Below are 27,986 nucleotides of genomic sequence, written 5' to 3' on the forward strand. Positions count from 1 at the left end.
TTCAATTCAAGTATTAAATTGTTAATAGTGCCATTTAAGTAATTATCATCAGTCCTAACCTATACATAAGTATGATCCAAATAGTCGATAGATGCATTAAATGCAACTGCCGTGCTTGCATTAAGTACAACTTAAAATTTCTCAATAGATATTATCAGACTCTGGGCCACAAGGTTAAATACATTTGCCTCTTGATCAACATCACATTGGAGTTTGGGGGCCTCTTTTTTAAGAGCAATGGCCTCTAGATCTCAATTAGTGCAAAAACAAAGTCAATGAAAGATTGGCTTATCATGGAATTTCTGGGTCAACTTTAAATGTAATTTTCACACTTTTTCCCACCAATTATGGAGACAAAAATTTACTCACTTGTCTGATTGTGCTGTAATCGGACAGCTCAACATTCATTGTTTTTTTTTAGACCCAAAAAAAAAAATTGAAAATAAAAGTTGTATTCGGTCCTACTTATATTGGCAATAATAAACATTGCCCCAAGTTTTTGGGATATATATAGTCGTTGTCACAACAAAAACAACCCTTTTTTTGCTAATAAAAGTATTTTTTTTTTATCCGTAGTATTACTTACTTACCTTTTATACATCTCAATGACCAACTTGCAAAACTCGTATTTCGATAAATAAAAAAGAGATGCAAAACTCGTCAAATAGTTCACATATAATAAAATTGCAAATATGAAAGTCTCGTTTGGGATTGCTTATTTAGGAAGTACTTCTACTTATAAGCACTTCTAACAAAAGCGCTTTTATTATAAAAATATTGAATTTTCTTAAAAAATTAAAGTGCTTCGTGGAAAATCACTTGGGAGTGCTTCATGAAGCAGCACATAGCAGGTGCTTCTCTAGGAAGTGCTTCTAAACTTTTGTGTCAAACGCTGTCAGAAACTCTTTTAGTTATCGAGAAAGCGCTTTTGGCTCTTCCAGAACCACTCCCAAACAGGACTGAAATCAATTGTAAACTACGTCACTAGTTTGACGTTATAAATGTATGAATATTTAAGTGATGTTTTGATGCATTTTATAAAGTTGTTATGTGAATTACATTTTGTTTGTTTATTTTTATGTTACAATTGTGACTTTGTGTTCATATGATTTTTTTCTACTACTAAAAAAAAATCACATAAACATACAGAAGGTAGAATGCCACATTTTGGTGGTTCGCATAGGACCTTCAAAATCTTAGGACCGCGGCTGTGTTATGCCCAATGTTGGAGATGACGGACTTGGTTGAGAGAGAGAAGTTCTTCCATGGGGCAGGTCCACGTCGCTGTAGATTTATGTCCCCTCTATTTCCCATTTTCAATTGGTTTGGTGTATTGCATTTTATGAATATGTCTAGCCAAAGTGATCGTTGGTTCTGTTGATTATTGCCTGAGGATGTCCTAGTGCAGTTAAGCCTTAGGTTGATTATTGGCCGAGGATGTCCGAGTACCAAAAGTAATAAAACGAAAAGAAAATACAAAAGTTACTTCAACTCATTAAAAAAAAAGTTACTGAAGAAAAATTCCAACCGAAAAGCAAAAGTTTGTACGTAAAGCGTGGTGGGGGGTCAATTTTTTGTGCCCCTTCCTTTCACCAGTGTGTGTATTCTTGAATTTTTGTCCACGACACTGGGTGCCTAATTATTTCACTCTTCTCGTTTTTCTTGAATTTGTGTTATATTAAGTCAAGTCACGTCAACTAGGAGGACCCTATGTTACTTTAAAAAAATTATACTATATTGTAGCTTTGTGCAAGCAACTGCTTTCTACTCTCTTTCTAAACTGCTTTCTTCTTGAAGAACCCCATTCATCTCAAATATCAGATTCTCTTTCTTCTATATCTAAATACTCACAGACATAATTATAGCTCTGGTGCATTCAGAGAAAGAGAGAAATATGCAGTGCATTGAGTTCTTTCAAGTTTTCATCACGCGCTTCAGATCATTAACATCTTCTTCTTCTTCTTCCACTTCTTCTGTTGCTGCTGTTGATACTGATATTCCTCCTCTTCAAGATTCTAGTTCTTCTGTTGGTGTTGCTGATACTGATATCCTCCCTCTTAAAGAAAGGTACGATGTGTTTCTTAGCTTCAGAGGTGAGGACACCCGCCTTGCTTTTACCAGCCATCTTTACAAGGCTTTACTTGGGAAGAAAATTGAGACCTACATAGATGACAGGCTTGTGAGAGGAGATGAAATTGCGCCTGCCCTCCTCGAAGCAATCGCGAGGTCTACGATTTCGGTAATCATTTTCTCAGAAAAATATGCTTCTTCCACATGGTGTTTGAAAGAACTTGTGCATATACTTGGATGCAAGAAAAGATATGGACAAATTGTTTTACCCATTTTTTATCGCATAGATCCATCAGATGTACGAAATAAAAATGGAATTTATGCACTTGCACTTGCACTTGATGAACTTGAAAAACGTTTCAAGGGCAGTACGGATGAGGTGGTTAACTAGAGGGATGCTTTGAAGGAAGCAGCCGATATGTCTGGGTTTCATTATTCAAGCAAAACAGGGTATACTAAATCTCTAACTTGTATCAATTTCTTTTTGTGATAATTTGATTCATATACTTACTATTGTTTGTCTTTCATACTGATATTTGCCAGGAAGACAGAGGCCAATTTTGTTGAGGAAGTTGTTCAAGATGTTTTGACCAAATTGAATTGCGAATCGTCAAGTGAATTAAAGGGTCTGGTTGGAATTGAAAAGAAAATTGAGAAAATTGAGTCGTTATTATGCTTGGATTCACCAGGTGTTTGCTGTGTAGGTATTTGGGGTATGGGTGGTATTGGCAAGACCACCCTTGCTGATGCCGTATTTCACAGGCAGTCCTCTAAATTTGAAGCTTCTTGTTTTCTTGCAAATGTCAAGGAGAAATCAGAAAAAACGGATGGACTAAATGACTTGCGAAATACACTTGTTCGTGAGATATTAAAGGACAAAGATATAAACATCGGCACTCTGTCTATAGGACCAACTTCTGTTCATATAACCTTGTGTTCTTGATGATGTGAATGCTCGAAAACAACTAGAATATCTTGTTGGTGATGATGATCGGTTTTGCCAAGGAAGTCGAATCATTATAACTGCTAGAGATAAAGGCTTACTTGAGCAAAAAGTTGACCATGAAAAGATATACAATGTTGAGGTATTAGATTCTGATGATGCTCTTAGGCTCTTTCATTCGCATGCTTTTGGAAATAAGTCTCTGACAACAGATTACACTGAGTTGTCAAGAGAGGTGGTGGATTATATTAAGGGCATTCCATTAGCTCTTAAAGTTATGGGGTCCTCATTCCGTCGTTGCAAGAGCAAAGAAGAGTGGGAGGTTCAATGGAAAAAAGTGAAAGAATTTACAGACGAAGAAATCAATCAAGTGCTGAGAATAAGTTACGATGGATTAGGAATACATGAGAAGGAGATATTTCTTGATATAGCATGTTTTCATAAAAGCTATGAGAGGACTTATGTGAAAGTATTATTAGATAGTCGCGATTTCCATGGGGAAGCGGGAATCAATGATCTTATTGATAGGTCTCTCATATCAATTTCATATTCCCGCGAATGGGAAGAAGATAAGTTACAAGCACGGATAGAGATGCATGATTTGGTGCAAGAAATGGGTAGGGCAATTGCTCGAGAACCACGTTTTGAAGAACGCACTAGATTGTTCAATGATGAGGATGTTTATCAAGTATTGACAAATAATCAGGTACATAGTAATAATATTCACATTTACAATAAACAAGTCAAATTATTCCTACAAGTGTAATTTTGTATATTATATTTACATTTATATTTTGATCTTGATTGTCAGAGAAATGGACATATTCAAGCCATATCCTTTGACTTATCCTTTGAAAAGATGTACCGATACTGGGAGTTGGAACATGCAAACTTCGAAAAGATGTATCGACTGAGATTCCTACGTGTCAGTTCTTGTCATCCATCAATTGTTTCTCTTGATCTTCCCAATTCTCTTAGATATCTTGACTGGAGTGCATATCCTTTGAAATCTTTGCCATCAAAATTTTCTGCCCAAAATCTTGTTGGTCTTGATTTGTCGAACGGCGAAGTTGTGGGGCAATTTTGGAATGAAGACCAGGTATATTATATATGCTTATTTTAGTTATTGTATAACATTTGGCCTAGAAAGTAATAATCTGCAAGCTAAGTTATTAGTTCTTGTTTAATTTGTTACAGAGTCCTCCTGTGAACTTGAAATGGATCAATCTTGAAGGCTGCATGCATCTAACTAAAGTCCCAGATCTCTCTCAGAGTAAACAAATTGAACATATAGATCTGAAAAGCTGTGGAAGTTTGGTTGAAATTCCTTCGTATTTTCAACATCTTGACGAGCTTACTTATCTTGACCTTAGTCGGTGCAAAAATCTCAAAACTCTTCCTGAGATGCCATCCAATCTTGAATTTTTAGATTTGTCTGAGACAGCAATAGAGGAATTGCCTTCATCAGTTTGGTCTCAAAAAAAATTATCTCGCTTAAATATTAAATATTGTGTACACCTTAAGAGTCTTCCAAGCAATAGTTGTAAGCTGAAACTCTCGGGTTCTCTTAGTCTAATCGGCTGCAATTCCCTTTGCGAGTTTTGGGAGCTTCCCAGGGATACAACAATGCTTGATTTGAGTGGTACAACAATAAAAGAATTGAGGAATACATCAATAGAGTCTGTTGTTGGTCTTACTACAGTTAAACTGATCGATTGCGAAAGCTTTGTGAGTCTACCAACGAACATCTGGAAGTTGAAATATCTGGAGAGCCTTGATCTCAGTCGTTGCTATAACTTTCAACACTTCCCAGAAATCTCGGAGGCTGTGGAAAGTTTGGAGTTTCTAAATTTATCATGGACAGCAGTTAGAGAGGTACCCTCATCAATTGAAAATCTAGTTGCGCTTCGGAAATTTGATCTCTTTCGTTGCAAAAATCTTGTGAGTCTCCCAACGAACATTTGGAAGTTGAAATCTCTGGAGAGCCTTAATCTCAGTCGTTGCTTGAAATTTGAATTCTTCCCGGAAATCTCGGAGGTTATGGAACATCTGGAGTCTCTAAATTTATCATGCACATTAGTTGAAGAGGTACCCCTATCAATTGTAAATCTAGTTGCGCTTCAAAAATTAGATCTCAGTTGCGACAACCTTGTGAGTCTCCCAACACACATTTGGAAGTTGAAATATCTGGAGAGCCTTAATCTCGGTAGTTGCTCTAACTTTCAACACTTCCCAGAAATCTCAGAGGCTATGGAACTTCTGGAGGTTCTAAATTTATCAAGTACAATAGTTAAAGAGTTACCCAAATCAATTGGAAATCTAGTTGCGCTTCGAGAATTATACCTGGCAGAGTGCAGTATACAAGAAATCCCTGATGACCTCTTTTGCTTAACCTCATTACAAAAGTTAGATCTAAGTGGCACCAAAATTAAGAGCTTACCTGCAAGCATTAAACAAGCTGCTCATCTGTCTAGCATGCTCCTCACCTATTGCAAGAGCCTTGAATCTTTACCAGAGCTCCCCACATTGCTGCAATATCTTGAAGCATATGGTTGCACGTCACTGAAGACAGTGTCAAGTTCAAGCACTGCAATCACACAAGGTTGGGAAGATTATATGTTTTCTCGAATGCTTCATTGGATATGTATATTTTTTGATTGCCCAAGGTTGGATCAGAATGCACAAAGCAGCATAATGGCTGATGCACAACTCAGAATTATGCAAATGGCAATTGCGTCGTCAAAGTTTAAAGAAGGCAAAATTGAACAACCATCATATGATTCAGATGAGGTCTATCCATCATATGATTTAGATTATAGCTATGATGATTTTGATGCGGAACTTCATCAGGTCTCTCTCTCTCTCTCTCTCTCTCTCTCTAACTCACTTCTGTTGAAGAAGTTGCTCTTTGTTTTTCACGAGTTTAATAACTATGATGTCAATATCCACGGTACAGGGATCTTTCATTGCCATTAGATGTTGTGGGAATGAAATTCCAAATTGGTTCAGCCATAAAAGTGAGGGATGTTCAATAAATATTGAGCTTCCTCGTGATTGGTTTAGCACAGATTTCTTGGGTTTCGCTCTATCTCTTGTTGTTGCAAACGACAGAGGCCCTCGCCCTACTGAGATTTCAAGCATTGGATGCAAGTACAACTTCAAAACTAGTAATGGTGAAAGGCATGTAGTCAACCATCCTTTGTATAATCTGTTCGCCAATGTCTTTCGAAGCGAGGTAGATTCACATGGGGTGTTTGTGTGGTGGTATAATAATGGCCTTGAAAAAGTTGTAAAGGGAGCTCAAAGCCTCACTGCATTTTACAATCCTGTTACTGAGGTCAATGTTGACTTCACCATACTGACTTTTTCGGGTGAACCTCTTCCGGTAGAAAAGTGTGGGATATGTCTGTTGTACGGCAAAGATGCTGAGATGATAAAGCAGCGGGCTTTGTAGATCAAGCCGATATCCCTAAATTCAAATTTTCATTTTATTTGAGCTGTTTGCAATGCTTCTGAGTTTATTAGGCTGAGGGATGCCTTTCTTGTTTGAACCCTTCGCCCTTTCCATCGCCAAGCTTTTTGGCTTAGGGTGCTTTTGAGCTTAGTAATTTTCTTCATTCAATTCAACTATTAAATTGTTAATAGTAATTATCATCAGTCCTAACCTATACATAAGTATGATCCAAATAGTCGATAGATGCATTAAATGCAACTGCTGTGCTTCCAACATTCACTGTTTTTTCAGACCCAAAAAAAAATTTAATGAAATATTGGCGATAATAAACATTGCCCCAAGCTTTTAGGAGATATATATAGTCGTTGTCACAACAAAAACAACCCCTTTTTTTGTTAAAAAAAATATTTTTTTAAATCCAAATTATTACTTGATTGCCATTTATACATCTCAATGAACAACTAAGCTGCAAAACTCGTATATCGATAAATAAATAAAAGCTGCAAAACTCGTCAAGTAGTTCGCATATAATAAAATTGCGAGAGAGGAGGGCATATTCATTTGAATTTGATTGCCCATCTGCTTATCAGGTATCTTACCTACTTTTTTTTATTTATTTTTTTTAAAAAAAAATATTCCCTTGATCTTGATTGATATGGGATTCTAGAGGTTAATTATTGATTTTATTTTTTCTGGGTTTTTGTAGGAATTCGTGAAGGCAGCAATTGCTTACAAGAACAAGGTTAATAGCTCAACTTCAGTGCTACAATCTTTAAAGCTTGATGGTGAAATGGAGATGAAGATAAAGAAAATTGTCAGAAGTTTCTCAATTGCAAGAAACATATACAGTGGAGGCCTAGGAAGTGGTTTGCAACCAATCAAGGAATCTGAACTTGAAGCTGAAGCAGAATTCCTTGATGTTTGAGCGATTGAGTTTTTCCCAAAGAGAGAAAGTGAGGGAGCGATGGTTTTTTGTTGTTGGATGACGGAATTCGGGGTTGTCAAGATTCTGGGGTTGAGTGGCTTTGGGTTAAGGAGGAGGGGAGGATGGCTGGTGCGAAAGAGAGAGAGGTGGGGCTCTCTTTTCTTTATTTTTTTTTTCCCAAAAAAAAAAAGAAATATATTTTAATGAGTTACCAGAAAATTTAATGAAATGTTAAGAAATTAGACGGCATAAGGGAAATTAAGAATAAAATTTAATTCGAATTTATAAATAAACTCAATTCTAGACATGTATTTATAAAAAAAACTCAAGCACTATTTAAATATAGAAACACACCCAAAATCAACCCCAAAGTTAACTTTTTGGGTGTGTTTATAAATGGGTTTTGAGTGTGTGTAATGATGGGTTTTGGGTGTGTTTATATGTTTAAATAGTGCTTTGGTTTTTTTATAATTTCAACTCCCATTTTTAGTGTTTTAGTGAAACTCTCTTCTAATTCGAATTTTTAATTTTTCGAAAAGGAAAAGGTTGGGGTAAATTTATAAATAAATCCAATCTTAGACATGTATTTATAAAAAAACTCAAGCACTATTTAAACATAGAAACACACCCAAAATCAACAATTGTATATTTTTTGGGTGTATTTATAAATGGATTTTAAGTGTATGTAATGATGAGTTTTGGATGTGTTTATAAAGTGTTTTGGGTGTTGGATTTTTTTTATAATTTCATCATTTTGGGTGTTTTAGTGAAACTCCCAATTGATAATTATGTACAAATTCAAGGGGCAATTCGGCAGTTTATCTTTTTCTTTTTGTCTATTTTTGTTCAGAGCACGTGGAGGTCACGTGAGATTTGCAAAACCAGAAAAATAAATAAAAGGAAAACGAAAAAAACGTTGTCTTTAGTTGAGTTGAAGTGGAGAGGGAAGCTTCCGCAAATTGAAAGCTCAACCGCTGAAGAAAGAGGTAGCGGAGAAGACGGCTTCCGATGATTCAAAATCAAAGATTATTCTGCAATAAGACACCAGTCCAGTTTTTTAGTGTAAGCCAATATCCATAACTCCTTCTGTCAAGGTACCAATTTTTTCCTTATATTTCTCTGATATTTTCTTGTTTTTCCGCTACCTTATCAAGTAAGTCGATGAAAAATCTTATCTTGAGAATTGGGTATTAGATGTTTTGTAAATTTGAAATCCACATAGTTTTGGCTTTGGGTCGATGATTTCGATTTCTGGAAGTAGAGTTTTGGCCCTGTTCCTTGCTGCACAATAATTTGAAAGATAATAGACAAGTAATTTGATTCAAGCCAAAGGCTTTGACAGACGAATAGAACGATCCTAGTAATCTGGTCGGCTACAAGAAATATTGAAACTAACATACGAGCCTCCAAAATTTTGATGAGCTTACATTTACTATTATGACAAGAAAATAATCATGTCACTTACAATGCAGGCAGTTGAGATATAATTTTTTTTTTTTTTTAAATTACAGTTGAGCTAATTCGGCGCATGATAAACAGCATTCTGATATGTAAGTGTAGATTTCACTTATTCTTTTCAGTTGGTAATTTACAAAATCTCTTGAGTGCCACTAGTTGTTTAATTTCCTTTATCATTTACTGAATATGCACAAAGCTAATTTTTGGACCTAGCGTTATTTGCATATTTTATGCATATATATGCATATATGCATGTTTTGACTTGTAAGTTTGCAGGTTTTGGATACGGATATGAATTCATCATCTTCTTCTTCTCTTCCTTTTCCTGCTCCCCTTGAAGAAAAGTACGATGTGTTTCTTAGTTTCAGAGGTGAGGACACACGCGATGCTTTTACCAGCCATCTTCATGCGGCTTTACTTCGGAAGCAAATTGAGACCTACATAGATAACAGACTTGAGAAAGGAGACGACATTGGACCTTCCCTTAAAGAAGCAATCAAGAAATCGAAAATTGCCGTAGTCATTTTCTCAAAAAACTATGCTTCTTCCACATGGTGTTTGAAAGAACTTGTGCATATACTAGAATGCAAGAAAAGCTATGGACAAATTGTTATACCCATTTTTTATGGCATAGATCCATCACATGTACGAAAACAGCAGGGAACTTATGCACTCGAAGATCGTCCACTTAAGCGCAGTACGGATGAGGTGACCAACTGGAGAGCCGCTTTGGAGGAAGCAGCCAATATGTCTGGGTTTCCTTATTCAAGCAAAAAGGGGTAGCCAACTCCCTAACTTGTATCAATTTCAACTTTATTTTCATTTCATTCATGCTTACCATTGTTCGTCTTTCATAATGATATTTGCCAGGACGGAGGCCGATTTTGTTGAGGAAGTTGTCCAACATGTTTTGACCAAATTGAATCGCGAATCGTCAAGTGATTTAAGGGGCCTGGTTGGAATTGAAAGAAAAATTGAGGAAATGGAGTCGTTATTGTGGTTGGATTCAACAGGTGTTTGCTGTGTAGGTATTTGGGGCATGGGTGGTATTGGCAAGACCACCCTTGCTGATGCTGTATTTCACAGGCAGTCTTCTAAATTTGATGCTGCTTGTTTTCTTGCAAATGTTAGGGAGAAATCAGAACAAACGGATGGACTAAAACAATTGCGAAATACACTTCTTGGTGAAATATTAAAGGACTCCTTTAATATCAACACTCCATCTATACCACTTCATATTCAAGATAGGCTCAGGCGTACAAAGGCGCTCATTGTTCTTGATGATGTGAATGCTCGAAAACAACTAGAAGATCTTGTTGGTGATGATGATCGGTTTTGCCAAGGAAGTCGAATCATTATAACTGCTAGAGATAAAGGCCTACTTGAGCAAAAAGTTGACCATGAAAAGATATACAATGTTGAGGGATTAGGTTCTGATGAAGCTCTTCAGCTCTTTCATTCCCGTGCTTTCAGAAATAAGTCTCCAACAACAGATTATGTTGGGTTGTCAAAAAAGGTGATAGTTTATAGTAAGGGCAATCCATTAGCTCTTAAAGTTATGGGCTCCTTATTCCATCGTTGCAGGAGCAAACAAGAGTGGGAAGACCAATGGAACAATTTGAAACATTTTTCAAACGAAGAAATCGAGGAAGTGTTGAGAATAAGTTACGATGGATTAGGAAAAAATGAGAAGGAGATGTTTCTTGATATAGCATGTTTTTATAAAGGCTATGAGAGGAATTATGTACAAAAATTATTAGATGGTTGTGGTTTCCGTGGGGAAAAGGGAATCAATGATCTTATTGATAGGTCTCTCATATCAATTTCAAAAGTACAACGGAGAGATTTGCAGTCAAGAGGATTTATAAAAATGCATGATTTGGTGCAAGAAATGGGTAGGGCAATTGCTCGAGAACAACGTAGTAGGTTGTTCAATGCAGAGGATGTCTATCAAGTGTTGACAAATAACCAAGTACGTAGTAATATTCACATTTACAAATAACAAGTCAGATTATTCCTATACATGTAATTTTGTTTAAATATTTTTTTGTATATTATATTTACATGTATATTTTGCTCTGGATTGTCAGAGAGATGGACATGTTCAAGCCATATCCTTTGACTTGTCTAAGATTGAAAAGCTACTCTTGGAGTTGGAACGTGCAAACTTTGAAAAGATGTATCAACTGAAATGCCTACGTGTCAGTTATGGTCTTCTCAAGTACCAATTAATTGTTTCTCTTGATCTTCCCCATTCTCTTAGATATCTTGCATGGAACAAATATCCTTTGAAATCTTTGCCATCAAAATTTTCTACTCAAAATCTTGTTGTCCTTGAAATGCCGTCCAGTGAAGTTGGGTCGCAACTTTGGACTGAAGACCAGGTATATTATATATGCTTATTTTAGTTCTTGTATAACATGTGCCCTAGAAAGTAATAATCTGCAAGCTAAGTTTTTAATTCTTGTTTAATTTGTTACAGAGTCCTGTGAACTTAAAATGGATCTGTCTTAGTGAATGCAATCATCTAACTGAAGTCCCAAATCTCTCTCGGAGTCTAAAAATTGAGCATATAGATCTGTGGGGCTGTGAAAGTTTGGTTGAAATTCCTTTGTATTTTCAACATCTTGGCAAGCTTACTTATCTTGACCTTGGGGGCTGCACAAATCTCAAAAATCTTCCCGAGATGCCATGTAATCTTGAAGTCTTACTTTTATCTGACACAGCAATAGAGGAATTGCCTTCATCAGTTTGGTCTCACGAAAAAATATCTCACTTAGATATTACATATTGTAGAGAACTTAGGAGTCTTCCGAGCAACAGTTGTAAGCTGAAACTCTCGGGTTCTCTTAGTCTAAATGGATGTGAATCTCTTTGCGGCTTTTGGGAGCTTCCCACGAATACAAGAGTGCTAGATTTGAGTGAGACATTATTCTTATCTTCCAGAAACCTTGTGAGTCTCCCAACGAACATTTGGAAGTTGAAATCTCTGGAAAGCCTTGATCTCAGTTGCTGCTTCAAATTTCAAAACTTCCCTGAAATCTTGGAGGCTATGGAACATCTGGAGTTTCTAAATTTATCAGGTACATCAGTTAAAGAGCTACCCCCTTCAATTGGAAATCTAGTTGCGCTTCGAAAATTAGATCTCGGTGATTGCAATAACCTTGAGGTTTTCCCTGATGACCTCTTTTGCTTAACCTCATTACAAGAGTTAGATCTGAGTAGCACCAAAATTAAGAGAATACCTGCAAGCATCAAACAAGCTGCACAGCTGTCTTGCCTGTGCCTAAGGGATTGCAAGAGCCTTGAATTTTTACCAGAGCTCCCCCCATTGCTGCAATGTCTTGAAGCAGAAGGTTGCACGTCACTGAAGACAGTGTCAAGTTCAAGCACTGCAATCACACAAGGTTGGGAAGAATATATATTTTCTCGAGGGCTTCGTGAGGAGCATATATTTTCTGATTGCCCAAAGTTGGATGAGAATGCACGAAGCAACATAATGGCTGATGCACAACTCAGAATTATGCGAATGGCAACTTCGTCGTCAAAGTTTAAAGACAAAATTGAAGAAAAAATTGAACAATCATCATATTATTCAGATTATTTCCATGATGAATCAGAGAAGGTCTCTCTGTCTATCTTTCTTTCTTTCTTTCTCTCGCTCTCTCTCTCTCTCTCTACCGCACGCACACACTCTGTCTGCCTTACTCATTCTGTCTATTTTTTTCACGAGTTTAATAACTATGATGTCCATATCCATGGTACAGGAATTTTTTGGCAAGAGATCTTCGGTTGCCATTAGATGTTGGGGATATGAAATTCCAAAATGGTTCAGCCATCAAAGTGAGGGATCTTCAATAAAGATTGAGCTTCCTCCTGATTGGTTTAGCACAGATTTCTTTGGTTTTGCTCTATCTTTTGTTGTTGGCTGTGCTGCACAGAAGATTGGATGCAAGTACAACTTCAAAACTAGTAATGGTGAAAACCATGAAGTCAACCATCCTTTGTTTTATGATTCACAAATAAATGAACTAACCTTTGTTTATGAAGATTCACATGAGGTGTTTGTGTGGTGGTATAATAATGTCTTTGAAGAAGTTGCAGAGGAAGCTCAAAGCCCCACTGTGTTTTACAACCATTTTACTGAGGTCAATGTTGACTTCAACCTACTGAATTATCACCGCGAACCCCTTCCGGTGGGGGACGAGGTGGGGGTGGAAAAGTGTGGGATATGTCTGTTGTATGGCAAAGATGCTGAGATGATAAAGCAGAGGGCTTTGTATGCCCAAGATGACGAAATTCAAAATTTCTTTTGATTTGAGCTGTTTGCTTTGCAAGCCTTGTGGCTGAGGATGCTTTTGATTTTGAGTTTGTTACGGTTAGATATGTCTTTCTTGTTTTAACGCCCCATGTAAGCCGTGTAATTTCCTTCATTGATTTCAAGTTTTCAATTGTTAAAAAGTCAACAGTACTAAATTGTACATCAATTGGATTTCTGGAGATGAAGAAAGCAGGGCCATCGTTGGATTCAATGCCTATCATAGAACACGTACTAAAAGAAGAGCGAGGGGAGAAATTGGAGAAAATGAAAGAGAGTGAAGCCTGAAGAAGTGGTGAAAAATCCTAAACTTCCTTTCATATAAACATTCGTGCCTTATGGCAAGAAGCATCAGAGAAAATGAAAGGAAAAATGAAAACAGCAAAAGATGTTCCAGTAGCTTTAATTTACAAGTTTCAAAATCTGAATAGGACTATTTACGCCTCCTGAAAGACACATGCTTTTTATTAAGAACAGGCGCTAAACGATTCTGGTAGCATTTTGCATTGCACTTCCTTGGGACACGCATGGTATGATTTCAACGTCTTCTGCGAGAGATGATATAAACCAGTCCACATCAAAGATACACGAAATAACATTATAAATACTCTGACTATTTTGCTTACATTGACCTCGACAATAGTTCTTTAACTGTGATATGTTGAAACTGACCTGGAATCCTTCCAAAACGATTTCTGGTGGAGCTTCAGAACAACAAGAGTAGCATTCAAGATATAAGCTGCAACAACAGCATCGGTTATCGTAACAGAATCAGGAAACAAAGCATCAGAGACAGAATCAGCAACAAAAGCATGCATGATTAGAAGCCAGTCTCATCACTATTCCCTCATGGAATGAAAAAGTTACAAAGTCCTATCAACTAGTCCTATACAAGAGCTACTTATAACCAGATGCCAAAACGAAATAACTATCAACAATTAGACTAATAAAGAAGTCATTTGGAATCTGAATGCATAACCACAAGGTTCTTTTAAGCCTTTATATGAACAAATTAGAACAATAAGTTAAGCCTTGAATAGAAGAAAACTATGCAACTCTAGCTCAATCAAGAAACTCACCCCTCTTCTTTGTTGGTTTAAGCCTCCACTAGTAGGAATCAACAAGTAGCGATTCAAATGCGTTTTCACATCAGCAGCTGCAACATTAAATTCAGTGCATGGAATGAACAAAACAAGACATCAATCAATTCCAGATTAAGAAAAATTATCAAGTTCTAATGGAATTTCAGTCTGAATATCTGATCAACCGCAAGTTAAGAGAAACTTGAAAGCTTATTCGTTGCTGCAACCATGGAACTTATCCGATTTCCTTGTGCTCCATAAATCTCGACCTGAACTCCCTCCACTCTCCTCTGGAGTTAGCGGGCATCTGCCATGTCTTCGTACCTTGTCAGGGTTGCTTTCCTGCATGCAATATAACCCCAAATATTAATCTCATTATAATGCAGATATACAAATTATACAAAACAGGTCACTACTGAATGACATAATTCAAGACATCAATGAAGCCTTGCATGTAAAGTTTTACAAATTCCAACTTACCTCAAATGCAGAGGGCAATGAAACGCCCAGCCGGAACACTAACGTCGCCGTTTCTCAGTATTGACAAGTGGTTTTGACGCTGACGCAAGAGTGGGAGGATTCGACCCGGCCCATAAACAAGGCTTCTAATTTTCTATTCAAGGGCCGGTCGTAGGGAAAGAAACTCAATTTAAGCTTTTTGCCCTCCCATCCCATGTACCAAAAATATTTATTAAGAAACAAGGTTGAGTCTCCTCCAAGAAAACAAAGTAAAGCAAAATTAGCGTTCGATGCCTACTTGGGTTATTTTTAATATATGCAAACATCATCCACATCTTGTAAAAATATTTATTAAGAATATTAATGTTTTATTATTTTAAGGACTTTTTAATTATTTTTATTGACATATCAACATAAAAGTGGGTCCTTCACTTGTCACGTCATCAAAATTAACAGATTTTTGGATGGAGTTGATGAAATGGGACAAAGTGAGTCCCCAAACCTCGGTACAGGGATGAAAGTGGGCCATTTTGAGTTTGGGAATGAGACAAAGTGAGATTTGATCAAAGTTTTAGAGAACATTAATGTAATTAAGCCTAATAATAATAATATGCAATCATCATCTTGTAGTGGCTATTATATAAAGCCACCATTTATCTTCATTTTGTATCAAGTCAGGAACATCATCATTATCTAAAATAGTGTTCTATTACCTTTTGTCTTTTGACCACAACAAGAGAACAAGTTTCTTCTCTTACCTATTATTTCTCCCACATGACCGTGTCCACCACCAAAAGTATTAATCCTCTACCCCATGTAAATCATATTATTTGTTCCTCTCATAATATTTGCCGATCATGCAAGTAATCTCTTTGTAACTTCGTTCTTGATATGAGGGCCCAACGATGCCCAAACTGATTTTTGTTCTAATATGGGTATACGGCCCAAGGATGCCCTGAGCAAGGATTGAAATATCGGTCGATACACCGATATATCGGTATTTTCAATCGTCGACGCCGATATTGAGGGGTAAGGTCATATCTTCCCCTGTATCGACGATATATCCTCGATAAGTGTGATATTCCTGATATTTTGCCGATATTCCCGATATTTCCCTGTACCCATAACAGAACCCAAAAAAAAATTCAAAAGTTTTGAAGGCAATTGAAGCAAATTGAAACACAAAAATAGCTAATCCTTGCCCAGAACCCTATAATTTATTAATTTGAAGAATCTATGCACAGTCCGCTACCCACATATCTCCAATCCATCTGAAAAGGACATGGTGATCAGTTTTGGATCTATGAGCATATGAACTAGACCTAGTATTAACTTAAATGAATCTTATGATAGCTATGGTTATGTCATGTCTGATTATAGTGGAACTAGTTATGGAGCTCAAGATGATAAAAAAGATTATAGACCTACTAGTTGGTTAATCTTAACTATTCCATATATGGGAGGATAATAGAGAGCTCAAGAGAGACCTATGTGCACCATGTTCAAACATGGCTTACAAACTGCTTGGGTTACATGACTTGGTATGACTATTGTATGAATCTAGATGGTTGTTCCTCATTATTTGAACCTCATAAGAGCTCTTCATTTATGTAGATGGACACTTATCTAAATTGTAATCCAATGTTTAAACAAACTATGGATTTATGCATGATTTATTTATTCTAATTAACATTTTATTTTCAAACTTTTCATTAACGCGTATTACATACAACTTATATTTCATCACATGTATATCTTATTATTAGTAAATTTTGAATTTTATTTGTTCAATACATTAATTGATAATGTACATAACATCTATGAAAGTTTTACACCAAAATTATGTGTTTCAATGCCTATATCTGTCATTTTTGTTGATTTTTTCACAATACCTAAAACGATAACGACATATCCCTCGAAATATCCGTAAATTGGAGGCCTGATATTATCTGCACGGCCGATATTTTAATCATTGGCCCTGAGAAGTGAAAAAGAAAAAACAAGGGCAAACATATATATAAGAACACAACTTATTGCTGAAAAGAAAGAAAGCAGAAGCAAAAGCAAGTCCATATGGCAATGTAATTTTGTAAAGCAAGTAGGAAAGGAGCAGTAGACAATGATATCAATTGATCCAATTTAATGAACTAATTGCTCATCCTATGATCAGTGGTAGCTTCAAAAGATGATCTACAGTTGGAAATTAATTTCTAGGCTGACTAACCTGTTTCTTTTCATTAAAGTCATTCAAATAGGGTGTATTTAGTTACTTTTATATTTTGATTTAAATATTAGGGTGTATTTAGATAAAAGAGTATATTTAGTTAATTTTAGAATTCATTTAACAACATCTTTTCAAAAAATCTAAATTAGATACCCCAACTTTTTAATTTCATTCAAATTCATCAAAAGTATGCACCGAATACACCCCTAAACTTTGGATGATTAATATGACAAAAATTTTAAATTTTTTTATTTAAAAATAAAATAAAATAAAATAAAATAAGAAGAAGTTGCGGTGGTTATAACTTGTAAATTGGGGCCATATGCATGTTCTTCCTACATGGACCAACAAGAAAACACAAAAGCAGAACTTTATGCGTAAAACGTGTAAATTGGGGGCCTTTTGTGTAAACGTGTTGTCATCTAGCTTAGGGCCTGTTTGGGAGTGCTTCTGGAAGGGCCAAAAGCGCTTTCGATAACTAAAAGCACTTCGATAGCGTTTGGTAAAAAATTTGAAGCGCTTCTAAGTCATAGAAGTGCTTCCCAAGAAGCACCTGTCATATGCTTCTTCAGGAAGCACTCCCAAGTGCTTTTCCACGAAGCACTTTAACTTTTTTATGAAAATTCAAGATTTTTATAATAAAAACGCTTTTGTTAAAAGCGCTTATGAGCAGAAATACTTCCTAGAGAAGCAGAAGTACTTTCTAGCTTTGTGCATATACATCCAATTTGGAGATTTTTTTCATCCTTCATTTCTTATTCTCAATATATCCATGTTACATAATATAAGCAAGAGATCTTTTGTTGCCATTAAATGTTCGGGGTATGAAATTTCAAACTGGTTTAGCCATCAAAATGAAGGATTCTTCAATAAACATCAAGCTTCCTCTCAAGGTCTAAAATATCGATGGTATCGAAAATATCGATAGTCCAAAAACACAGAAATTTCTATAGAAATATCGAGATATTATCGATATCAATAAAAATTAAATAAAAACCATGGAAATTTTATTGAAACTTTGAAAGATGTTTATTTAATCAATTATATATCTATTAATTTATCACAAAAATTTGGAAGGAAATCAATTGCATTATGAGTTTAACTAATTTGAGTTGATTATATAGCGAGCTGACAAATACCGTGAGTATAGAAAATATGTAGTAATTAATGGAAGAAGATTAAACACACCATAATCATTTATATATGATGATTACTACAATATTTTACACTTTATACATTGCATGGTAAGATACATGAGTCACTACCACATAGAGTTCCTATGAGGTTCAAATTTTTCACTATCTTCATCATCCCTATGTGTAGAGTAAGTGCTAGTTTGACAATATTTATTTGGGGTGATAAGTGATTTTTAAAAAAATTTGAAAAGCCCAACCCGTTTGGTAAATTGTGAGAAAATCACTTATTGTTAAAAAAGTGCATAGTGGGTAATGGAATCCTGCAAGACGACACAAGAGTCCAACGATGCCCTGAGAAGTGAAAATAAAAAAACAAGGGCAAACATATATAAGAACACAACTTATTGCTGAAAAGAAAGAAAGCAGAAGCAAAAGCAAGTCCATATGGCAATGTAATTTTGTAAAGCAAGTAGGAAAGGAGCAGTAGACAATGATATCAATTGATCCAATTTAATGAACTAATTGCTCATCCTATGATCAGTGGTAGCTTCAAAAGATGATCTACAGTTGGAAATTAATTTCTAGGCTGATTAACCTGTTTCTTTTCATTAAATTCATTCAAATGTGGTGCATTTAGTTACTTTTATATTTTGATTTAAATATTATGGTGTATTTAGATGTATTTAGATAAAAGAGTATATTTAGTTAATTTTTGAATTCATTTAACAATACCTTTTCAAAAAATCTAAATTAGATACCTCGACCTTTTAATTTCATTCAAATTCATCAAAAGTATGCACCAAATACACCCCTAAACTTTGGGTGATTAATATGACAAAATATAAATTTTTAAAAAAAATTTTGTTGCGGTGGTTATAACTTGTAAATTGGGTCATATGCATGTTCTTCCTACATGGACCCAACAAGAAAATACAAAAGCAGAACTTTATGCGTAAAACGTGTAAATTTGGGGGCTTTTTGTGTAAACGTGTTGTCATCTAGCTTAATTACTCTGTGCAACCAACTGCTTTCTATCTTTCTAGCTTTGCGCATATGCATCCAATTTGGAGATTTTTTTCATCCCTCATTTCTCATTCTCATTATATCCATGTTACATAATTTAAGCAAGAGATCTTTTGTTGCCATTAAATGTTCGGGGTATGAAATTTCAAACTGGTTCAGCCATCAAAATGAAGGATCTTCAATAAACATCAAGCTTCCTCCTGATTGGTTTAGTACAGATTTCTTGTTGTTGCATATGAAGACTGTAATGGTGCACGTTATTTGAAGTTGGAATGTAAGGAAACCTTCAAATTCAATAATGGTGAAACCCATGAAAACATAATTCGCATCATCAGTTTTTTGATGCAAGCGGTTTCAAAGATTCCCATGAGGTGTTTGTACGGTTCTTTGAAGTTGTATAGGGAGCTCAAAGGCCCCCTGCGTTTTACAAACTTGTTACTGAGGCCTCTGTTGACTTCAATTCAATAGGGTCAGCTGTCATTTTTTGAGTTTTTTTTTTTTTTGGTTTGTTTATAGAAATTAAATGGTGTAGAGTTTATCTATATTATTAGTGCTAAGAATGGGTATATGACTAAATATCTCTATTTTTAAAAGAAATGTAAACGATGTTGTCCTTATGGTGCTTATTTTTTCTATAAAAAAAAAAAATAGGTTATGATACTGTCACGAAATTAATTATTCTTGTTCATTATTATTATATGATAAAATACAAAATTTGATGAAGAATTCGTTTCAACAAAAATGGGGAAAGAAAAAAAAAAATCTCAATTATCTATATTCGAATATCGTAAGGGAGTTTTAGATGACAATTTGTAAATAATGGAAGTGAGAGAGTTACTTTTAATATGACTTGATAGTTACATTTAATCCATGCGACCAGGTTTTTCAATTTAATTTTTTTATGAAAGTGTTATCTTACTTTATTTAATTTAAACTATTTGGAGAGGGATTTGAATTCTGTTGCTGAGTGAGGAACACATCAATTCTAGCCAATTAGACTAAGCTCATATATGTCAATATCATTCTCGACCTTTTGCTTTATATATAGATTTTAGGCAACACCATGTGCGTGGGTTTTATTTCTGCAATTTATATATACCATTTTCTTTTGTTTGAATGCTTGCATGATGCATGACAGTTTCTTCGCCGAAAGTGCTTGGGCTATTTCTTCTCTACTTTTTTCAAGCTCTGATGATTTTGCAACTTTGTGTGCATATAGTCAAGTCTGAACTAGTACAATTGTGTCGCCTACGGGGTCAAAAGAAGATGGTCATTGCTCACTCCTCATTTTTTTAAATTAAAAACTAGGATATATTTTTATTTCATTATCCTCAAAAGCAAAAGTTCGTGCTGCCACTCCCATTATCCCATATGCCCTTTTCTTTTTCCAGTGTGAATCCTTGATTTTTTTTGTCCACCGTTCACTTCTCTTTTTCCATCTCTGATTATTTCCTGGGTTTTGTCAGTGCCTTTCTTAGTCAAGATCAAGAAAGAGTTGGATGGCTTGAAAGTTTGAATGCTTGGACAATTCCTCTGCACTTTCGTTCTTCTTTTCATAATTTCCATTGTTTTTTCGTTCTGCTTTTAGTACGATTGCTAAAACATGATATAGCTATAAGCTCTGCCATTTGTTGCCACCATACTGTAGAAAATTAACTAAAGAAAAAATCAACTCGGCATTGACACTAACACAAAATGAAAGCGCTCAGCTCCGATCAGAGAACTAGGACATTCCGAGCTCACATACTTACAGCTATAGATTGGTTTTGGGACGGCTTATACATATATAAATAACAGGGAGGAGACAGAGTACCTGCGCAAGGACCTGTTTGGGGAGACCGGAGGCCTGGGAGAAAGCGACGGCGAGATTCGCCAAGATCAGACCATGAGATCAAGACCCCCGCGTGCTCAAGCTACCGTACACCTGAGGAGCAGCGGAGCAATCAGAAAACCAAGAATTGGATTCGAAGACCTAAAATGACATACAGCAAAGAAAGAAAGCAGAAGCAAAAGCAAGTCCATATGGCTATGTAATTTTGTAAAGCAAGCAGGAAAGGAGCAGTGGACAATGATATCCATTGATCCAATTTAATGAACTAATTCCTCATCCTATGATCAATGGTAGCAAGTAGGAAGTGACAGAGTTACTTTTAATATGACTTGGTAGTTACATTTAATCCATGCGTCCAGTTTTTATTTATTTATTTTTTTTTATGCAAGTGATATTTTACTTTAATTTAATTTAAACTATTTGGAGGGGGATTCGAATGTTATTGCTAAGTGAGGAACACATCAGTTCTAGTCAATTAGACTAAGCTCGTGTATGTCAATGAGTCCAATTTTTAAACTTTCCTTTTATATATATGTATACATTGAAGATTACCACTGGAATTCTATTTACGATGAAGACTTTTCTTTACAACTACCACTGAAGTTATTTTTATGTTTTTTTGGGGTCAAATTATTTACTTTTTTCAACCACTAGTTTTTCAAAGGGCCATAGCATCAAAAGATTTGTGTAAAATTAGACACCTAATGAATATTTGTGTAAACCTCATCCCCTTCCAATAACTTGTACTCCCCAAAAAAAAAAAAAAAAAAAAAAAAAGATTTGTGTCTTGAAGCAAACATTTCATCCTCACGTCACATGCATTAGAATATAAAGTTGGACTGTGTTGCATTAAAGTAGTCCTAATTTACTTGAAGGCAAATAAATATTTAATGAATTGATAAAATCCTAATTAACCCCTCTTATGGAAATCTATTACGATCATACACAAAGACAAGTTTAAAGTGATTACTTGCACAAAGACTCCAGCGATAATCCCAATTTTAGGAAACACCATGTGCGTGCGTTTTATTTCTGCGGGTTTTTCGCAGCTATGGTCCCTCAACTATACCCGTAATTGCATTTGGGTCACTGAACTCAATTATTAGTTGCAGGGAGCACTCAACTATGTGTTTCGTTGCACCGTTAGTCCCTACCGTCAAGTCTCTCTAACGGAAGGGACTAATGGCGCAACACAACACCTAATTGAGTGATATTTATAACTGTTTTTTGGAGTTAAGTGATCAAAATGTAACTCCGAGTATAGTTGAAGGATCATTACTACAAATAATTCTAACTGAAAAGTCACATTTTCCCATCAATAATTGGATAGATCTTGCCACGTGATCATTTTAAACGGAAAAAACTAACGGACTTGACGGAAGGACTGCTGGTGCAACGAAACACATAGTTGAGTGACCTCTGCAACTAATAATTGAGTTCAATGATCCAAATACAATTACGGGTATAGTTGAGAGACCATAATTGCATCTGCAATTTATATATGCCATTTTCTTTTGTTTGAATGCGTGCATGATGCATGACAGTTTCTTCGCCGAAAGTGCTTGGGCTATTTCTTCTCTACTTTTTTCAAGCTTTGATGATTTTGCTGGATTGTTTTGTTACTTCGTGTGCATATAGTCAAGTCTGAACAAGTACAATTGTTGCCTATGGGGTCAAAAGAAGATGGTCATTACTCGCATATCTTTTTAAAAAAAAAAATACAAAAGTAGGATAATATTATCCTCAATTTCGGATTTTGTGGGATAAAGCAGAGGGCTTGTAGATGAAGCCGATATTATTATTTAGTCCAAAAAAGAATTAAACACTTTCAATAAATTTTAAAAATAAATCTAATATACCCTCCCTTCATCTTGAGATCTGCCATGGCCTTTGTTCTTCCACAAATATGTCATGATTTCTGCCTAATCAAAGGGAAAAAAAAACAGATCCAAAAAAGGTCGCAAATCAATATATACATCCAATTTGGAGCTAGCCCAGATACGTTTATATGCATGTTTTGACTCGTCTGTTTTGCAGGTTGTGGATTGGAACATGAATTCACTCCCATTAGAATTTAACTCAAACAAAAAATCAACAGGAACTTTGTACGTAAAGCGTGTAAGAGGGGGCCATTGTGCTGCCACTCCCATGTGCCCTTTTCTTTCTTCAGTGTGTGAAATGCTTGAATTTTTGTCCACCGACACTGCTTGGGTAATTATTTCACTTCTCCTTTTTCATTTCGGATTATTTTATGGGTTTTGTCATGTCAGTGCTTTTCTTAGTCAAGATCAAGAAAGAGTTGGATGGCTTGAAAGTTTGAATGCTTGGACAATTCCTCTGCACTTTCGTTTTCTTTTCGTAATTTCCATTGTTTTTCCGTTCTGCTTTTAGTACGATTACTAAAGTAGGATATAGCTATAAGCTCTACCACTTCTTTCTAGATCTCATCTCATCCTTGAATCTATCCTCATCCTCAGGTGCAACGTAGGTCTTCATAATCATATACTCTCTCTGCAGCTTCTTTCTTGATCTGGAGGTACTGTCTCTAACTTATTCAAAAGATGGTTATTTGTGGAAATTTTTGGTCCATTTCTCATTCTCAATATATACAGCTAATTTTTGACAGGTTTACTGGTTTTGGATAGGGATATGGATTCTTCTTCTTCTTCTTCTTCTTCTCTTCCTTTTCCTGCTCCTCTTCGAGAAAAGTACGATGTGTTTCTTAGTTTCAGAGGTGAAGACACACGCGCCACTTTTACCAGCCATCTTCACAAGGCTTTACTTGGGAAGAACATTGACACCTACATAGATCGCAGGCTCGAGAGAGGAGATGAAATTGCTCCTGCCCTTCTAAAAGCAATCGAGAGATCGAAAATTGCACTTGTCATTTTCTCAAAAGACTATGCGTCTTCCACTTGGTGTTTGAAAGAACTTGTTCATATACTTGGATGCAAGAAAAGCTATGGACAGATTGTTATACCCCTTTTTTATCGCATAGATCCATCAGATGTACGAAAGCAGCAGGGAACTTATGCACTTGAAGATCGTCCACGTAAGCGCAGTAGGGATGAGGTGGCCAACTGGAGGGCTGCTTTGGAGGAAGCCGCCAATATTTCTGGGTTTCATGATTCAAGCAAAACAGGGTATACTAAATCTCTAGCTTGTATCAATTTTTACTTGTTATCATTTGATTCATACTTACTCATACTATTGTTTGTCTTTCAAAATGATAATTGCCAGGACGGAGGCCGATTTTGTTGAGGAAGTTGTTCAAGATGTTTTGACCAAATTGAATAGCCAATCGTTAGGGGATTTAAAAGGTCTAGTTGGAATTCAAAGGAAAATTGAGGAAATTGAGTCGTTATTATGCTTGGATTCACCAGGTGTTTGCTGTGTAGGTATATGGGGCATGGGTGGTATTGGCAAGACCACCCTTGCTGATGCTGTATTTCACAGGCACTCCTCTAAATTTGAAGTTTGTTGTTTTCTTGCAAATGTCAGGGAGAAATCAGAAAAAACGGATGGACTACATCAGTTGCGAAATAAACTTGTTGGTGAGATATTAAAGGATAAAGATGTAAATATCGACACTCCGTCTATACCACCTTATATTCAAGATAGGCTCAGGCGTACAAAGGCGCTCATTGTTCTTGATGATGTGAATGCTCGAAAACAACTAGAATATCTTGTTGGTGATGATGATCGGTTTTGCCAAGGAAGTCGAATCATTATAACTGCTAGAGATAAAGGCCTACTTGAGCAAAAAGTTGACCCTGAAAAGATATACAATGTTGAGGGATTATGTTCTGATGAAGCTCTTAAGCTCTTTCATTCGCATGCTTTTGGAATTAAGTCTCCGACAACAGATTATATTGGGTTGTCAAAAAAGGTGATAGTTTATAGTAAGGGCAATCCATTAGCTCTTAAAGTTATGGGGTCCTCATTCCATCGTTGCAAGAGCAAACGAGAGTGGGAAGTTCAATGGAAAAAAGTGAAACGAGTTCCAATCGGAGAAATCCAGGAAGTGTTGAGAGTAAGTTACGATGGATTAGATGACAATGCGAAGGAGATATTTCTTGATATAGCATGTTTTCATAAAGGCCGTGAGAGGAATGATGTAGAAAGAATGTTAGATAGTTGTGATTTCTTTGGGGAAACAGGAATCAATGATCTTATTGATAGGTCTCTCATATCAATTTCATTCAATTCCTATGACAAGGAATGTATAGAGATGCATGATTTGGTGGAAGAAATGGGTAAGGCAATTGCTCAAGGCAGTAGGTTACTCATGACAAAGGATGTCAATCAATTATTGGCAAATAACCAGGTAGTTTAATTATTCACATTTTCAATAAACAAGTCAGATTATTCCTACAAATGTAATTTTGATTAAACTTTTTTTGTATATTATATTTTACATTTATATTGTTGCTCTTGATTGTCAGAGCGATGGACATGTTCAAGCCATATCCATTGATGGTTTGCTTGAGATGGAATATGCAAACTTCGAAAAGATGCGTGAACTGAGATTGCTAAGTGTCTTTTCTTTTGAGGACCTCGCAACTTCATTAATTGGTTCTCTAGGTCTTCCAAATTCTCTCAGATATCTTGACTGGTACAGATATCCTTTGAAATCTTTGCCATCAAAATTTTCTGCTCAAAATCTTGTTGCCCTTGAAATGCCGGGCAGCCAAGTTGTGGGGCAACTTTGGAATGAAGACCAGGTATATTTATATATGCTTATTTTAGTTCCTGTATAACATGTGACCGAGAAAGTAATAATCTACAAGCTAATAAGTTATTAATTCTTGTTTAATTTGTTACAGAGTCCTGTGAACTTAAAATGGATCTGTCTTAATGCATGCCAAGATCTAACTGAAGTCCCAAATCTCTCTCGGAGTCTAAAAATTGAGCATATAGAAATGAATGACTGTCAAAGTTTGGTTGAAATTCCTTCGTATTTTCAACATCTTGGCAAGCTTACTTATCTTGACCTTGGGGGCTGCACAAATCTCAAAATTCTTCCCAAGATGCCATGTAATCTTGAAGTCTTACTTTTATCTGACACAGCAATAGAGGAATTGCCTTCATCAGTTTGGTCTCACGAAAAAATATCTCGCTTAGATATTACATCTTGTGAACATCTTAAGAGTCTTCCAAGCAACACTTGTAAGCTGAAACTCTCTCTTAGTCTAGAAGGCTGCGAATCTCTTTTCGAGTTTTGGGAGCTTCCCAGGGATACAACAGAGCTAGCGTTGACTTGTTCAACAATAAAAGAATTGAGGAATGCATCAATAGAGTCTGCCGTTGGTCTCACTGCAATTAAACTGAATTATTGCGAAAGTCTTGTGAGTCTCCCAACGAACATTTGGAAGTTGAAATCTCTAAAGAGCCTTGATCTCGAGGATTGTTCTAACTTTCAAAACTTCCCAGAAATCTCAGAGGTTATGGAATATCTAGAGTTTCTAAATTTATCAGGTACAGCGGTTAAAGAGCTACCCCCATCAATTAGAAATCTAGTTGCGCTTCGAAAATTAGATCTCGAGTGCTGCGATAACCTTGAATCTTTACCAGAGCTCCCCCCATCACTGAAGGCAATTAATCTCCGGTATTGTTCTAACTTTCAAAACTTCCCAGAAATCTCGGAGGTTATGGAATATCTGGAGATTCTAAATTTAATAGGTACAACGGTTAAAGAGCTACCCCCATCAATTGGAAATCTAGTTGCGCTTCGGAAATTAGATCTCAAGCGCTGCGAGAACCTTGAGGTTGTCCCCGATGAGCTCTTTTGCTTAACCTCATTACAAGAGTTATTTTTGAGGGGGACCAAAATTAAGAGCATACCTGCAAGCATCAAACAACAAGCTGCTCAGTTGTCTCGCCTGTTCCTCACCAACTGCAAGAGCCTTGAATCTTTACCAGAGCTCCCCCCATTGCTTCAACATCTTGAAGTAAAAGGTTGCACGTCACTGAAGACAGTGTCAAGTTCAAGCACTGCACTCGCACAAGGTTGGGAAAAATATAAATTTTCTCGAGGGCTTCATAAGAAACATATATTTTTGGAATGCCCAGAGTTGGATGAGAATGCACGAAGCAACATAATGGCTGATGCACAGCTCAGAATTATGCGAATGGCAACTGCGTCGTCAAAGTTTAAAGAAGACAAAATTGAAGAACCATCATATGATTCAGATGATAGCTATGATGATGAGTCATATGATTCATATGATAGCTATGATGATGAGGTATCTCTCTCTCTCTCTCTCTCTCTCTCTCTCTCTCTCTCTCTCTCTCACTTCTGTTGAAGAAGTTGCTCTTTGTTTTTCACGAGTTTAATAACTATGATGTCCATATCCATGGTACAGGAATCTTTACACAAGAGATCTTTTGTTGGCATTAGATGTTGTGGGAATGAAATTCCAAATTGGTTCAGCCATAAAAGTGAGGGATGTTCAATAAAGATTGAGCTTCCTCGTGATTGGTTTAGCACAGATTTCTTGGGTTTCGCTCTATCTCTTGTTGTTGTTGGTGATACAAGTTATATGCATATTGGATGCAAGTACAACTTCAAAACTAGTAATGGTGAAAGCCATGAAGTCAACCATCCTCGGTGTAATCCGTTCATGATTGGAAGCAGCGGAGATTCACCTGAGGTGTTGGTGTGGTGGTATAGTAGTGTCTTTGAAGAAGTTGTAGAGGGAGCTCAAAGCCCCACTGCGTTTTACAAACTTGTTACTGAAGTCAATGTTCACTTCACCGTAGAGGGTTATTGGCAGCCCTATCCGAAGGCGGAAAAGTGTGGGATATGTCTGTTGTATGGCAAAGATGTTGAGATGATAAAGCAGAGGGCTTTGTAGATCAAGCAGATATCCCTAAATTCAAATTTTCATTTTATTTGAGTTGTTTGCAAGACTTGTGGCTGAGGATGCTTTTGAGTTTGTTAGGCTGAGGGATGTCTTTCTTGTTTTAACCCATCTCCATCGCCAAGCTTTTTGGCTAAGCATGCTTTTGAGTTTAGTAATTTTCTTCATTGAATTCAAGTATTAAATTGTTAATAGTGTCA

General features: G+C 36.1%; 3 protein-coding genes and 1 long non-coding RNA gene across 13 annotated transcripts; 3 read left to right on the forward strand and 1 right to left on the reverse strand.

The window, feature by feature from the left end:
• The first annotated feature begins 2,613 nt into the window (after positions 1–2,613).
• Positions 2,614–6,509, forward strand: LOC148916082 (disease resistance protein Roq1-like). The gene is made up of 4 exons (XM_089054383.1): positions 2,614–3,719; positions 3,825–4,112; positions 4,211–5,863; positions 5,970–6,509. Exons 1-4 carry the CDS (start codon positions 3,291–3,293, stop codon positions 6,465–6,467), a joined length of 2,868 nt encoding a protein of 955 aa, XP_088910509.1. The 5' UTR covers positions 2,614–3,290; the 3' UTR covers positions 6,468–6,509.
• Positions 6,510–8,290: 1,781 nt separating this feature from the next.
• LOC103334707 (disease resistance-like protein DSC1) lies at positions 8,291–13,253 on the forward strand. 4 transcript variants are annotated; one of them, XM_089054403.1, is made up of 7 exons: positions 8,300–8,454; positions 8,904–8,942; positions 9,127–9,629; positions 9,721–10,822; positions 10,941–11,234; positions 11,333–12,475; positions 12,618–13,253. In XM_089054403.1, the coding sequence occupies exons 3-7, from the start codon at positions 9,142–9,144 to the stop codon at positions 13,164–13,166; spliced, it is 3,576 nt and encodes a 1,191-aa protein (XP_088910529.1). In that variant the 5' UTR covers positions 8,300–8,454; positions 8,904–8,942; positions 9,127–9,141; the 3' UTR covers positions 13,167–13,253. The 4 variants fall into 4 exon arrangements, with proteins under 4 accessions (XP_088910527.1, XP_088910529.1, XP_088910528.1 ...); XM_089054402.1 differs by having other exon boundaries at positions 8,306–8,486; XM_089054401.1 differs by lacking the exon at positions 8,904–8,942 and having other exon boundaries at positions 8,291–8,454.
• A 211-nt stretch (positions 13,254–13,464) lies between these two features.
• On the reverse strand, positions 13,465–14,972 carry LOC148916083 (uncharacterized). Of its 2 annotated transcripts, XR_016127864.1 has the most exons (5): positions 14,731–14,972; positions 14,436–14,592; positions 14,248–14,324; positions 13,841–13,907; positions 13,465–13,716 (listed from the first exon to the last, which is right to left on the reverse strand). It is a non-coding gene; the product is annotated as an uncharacterized LOC148916083 (long non-coding RNA). The 2 variants fall into 2 exon arrangements; XR_016127863.1 differs by having other exon boundaries at positions 14,248–14,592.
• A 7,860-nt stretch (positions 14,973–22,832) lies between these two features.
• LOC103334611 (TMV resistance protein N-like) lies at positions 22,833–27,978 on the forward strand. 6 transcript variants are annotated; one of them, XM_089054392.1, is made up of 7 exons: positions 22,833–23,134; positions 23,401–23,459; positions 23,536–24,066; positions 24,164–25,250; positions 25,369–25,647; positions 25,750–27,168; positions 27,289–27,978. In XM_089054392.1, exons 3-7 carry the CDS (start codon positions 23,573–23,575, stop codon positions 27,778–27,780), a joined length of 3,771 nt encoding a protein of 1,256 aa, XP_088910518.1. In that variant the 5' UTR covers positions 22,833–23,134; positions 23,401–23,459; positions 23,536–23,572; the 3' UTR covers positions 27,781–27,978. The 6 variants fall into 6 exon arrangements, with proteins under 6 accessions (XP_088910518.1, XP_088910515.1, XP_088910519.1 ...); XM_089054389.1 differs by having other exon boundaries at positions 23,550–24,066; XM_089054393.1 differs by having other exon boundaries at positions 23,569–24,066.
• Positions 27,979–27,986: the final 8 nt, after the last annotated feature.

The sequence above is a fragment of the Prunus mume genome, linkage group LG6, assembly GCF_029339155.1.
Source record: "Prunus mume cultivar Tortuosa linkage group LG6, ASM2933915v1, whole genome shotgun sequence".
NCBI lineage: Eukaryota > Viridiplantae > Streptophyta > Magnoliopsida > Rosales > Rosaceae > Prunus > Prunus mume.

Excerpts from the sequence above, each read along its gene's own strand:
- LOC103334611 (XM_089054392.1), top strand. The coding sequence starts at position 23,573 with ATGGATTCTTCTTCTTCTTCTTCTTCTTCTCTTCCTTTTCCTGCTCCT. Across the intron at positions 24,067-24,163 it reads CATGATTCAAGCAAAACAGG|GACGGAGGCCGATTTTGTTG; the intron begins GTATACTAAATC and ends GATAATTGCCAG. Across the intron at positions 27,169-27,288 it reads ATGATAGCTATGATGATGAG|GAATCTTTACACAAGAGATC; the intron begins GTATCTCTCTCT and ends TCCATGGTACAG.
- LOC103334707 (XM_089054401.1), top strand. The coding sequence starts at position 8,401 with ATGATTCAAAATCAAAGATTATTCTGCAATAAGACACCAGTCCAGTTT. Across the intron at positions 10,823-10,940 it reads AAGTGTTGACAAATAACCAA|AGAGATGGACATGTTCAAGC; the intron begins GTACGTAGTAAT and ends CTGGATTGTCAG. Across the intron at positions 11,235-11,332 it reads AACTTTGGACTGAAGACCAG|AGTCCTGTGAACTTAAAATG; the intron begins GTATATTATATA and ends AATTTGTTACAG.
- LOC148916082 (XM_089054383.1), top strand. The coding sequence starts at position 3,291 with ATGGGGTCCTCATTCCGTCGTTGCAAGAGCAAAGAAGAGTGGGAGGTT. Across the intron at positions 3,720-3,824 it reads AAGTATTGACAAATAATCAG|AGAAATGGACATATTCAAGC; the intron begins GTACATAGTAAT and ends CTTGATTGTCAG. Across the intron at positions 5,864-5,969 it reads TTGATGCGGAACTTCATCAG|GGATCTTTCATTGCCATTAG; the intron begins GTCTCTCTCTCT and ends TCCACGGTACAG.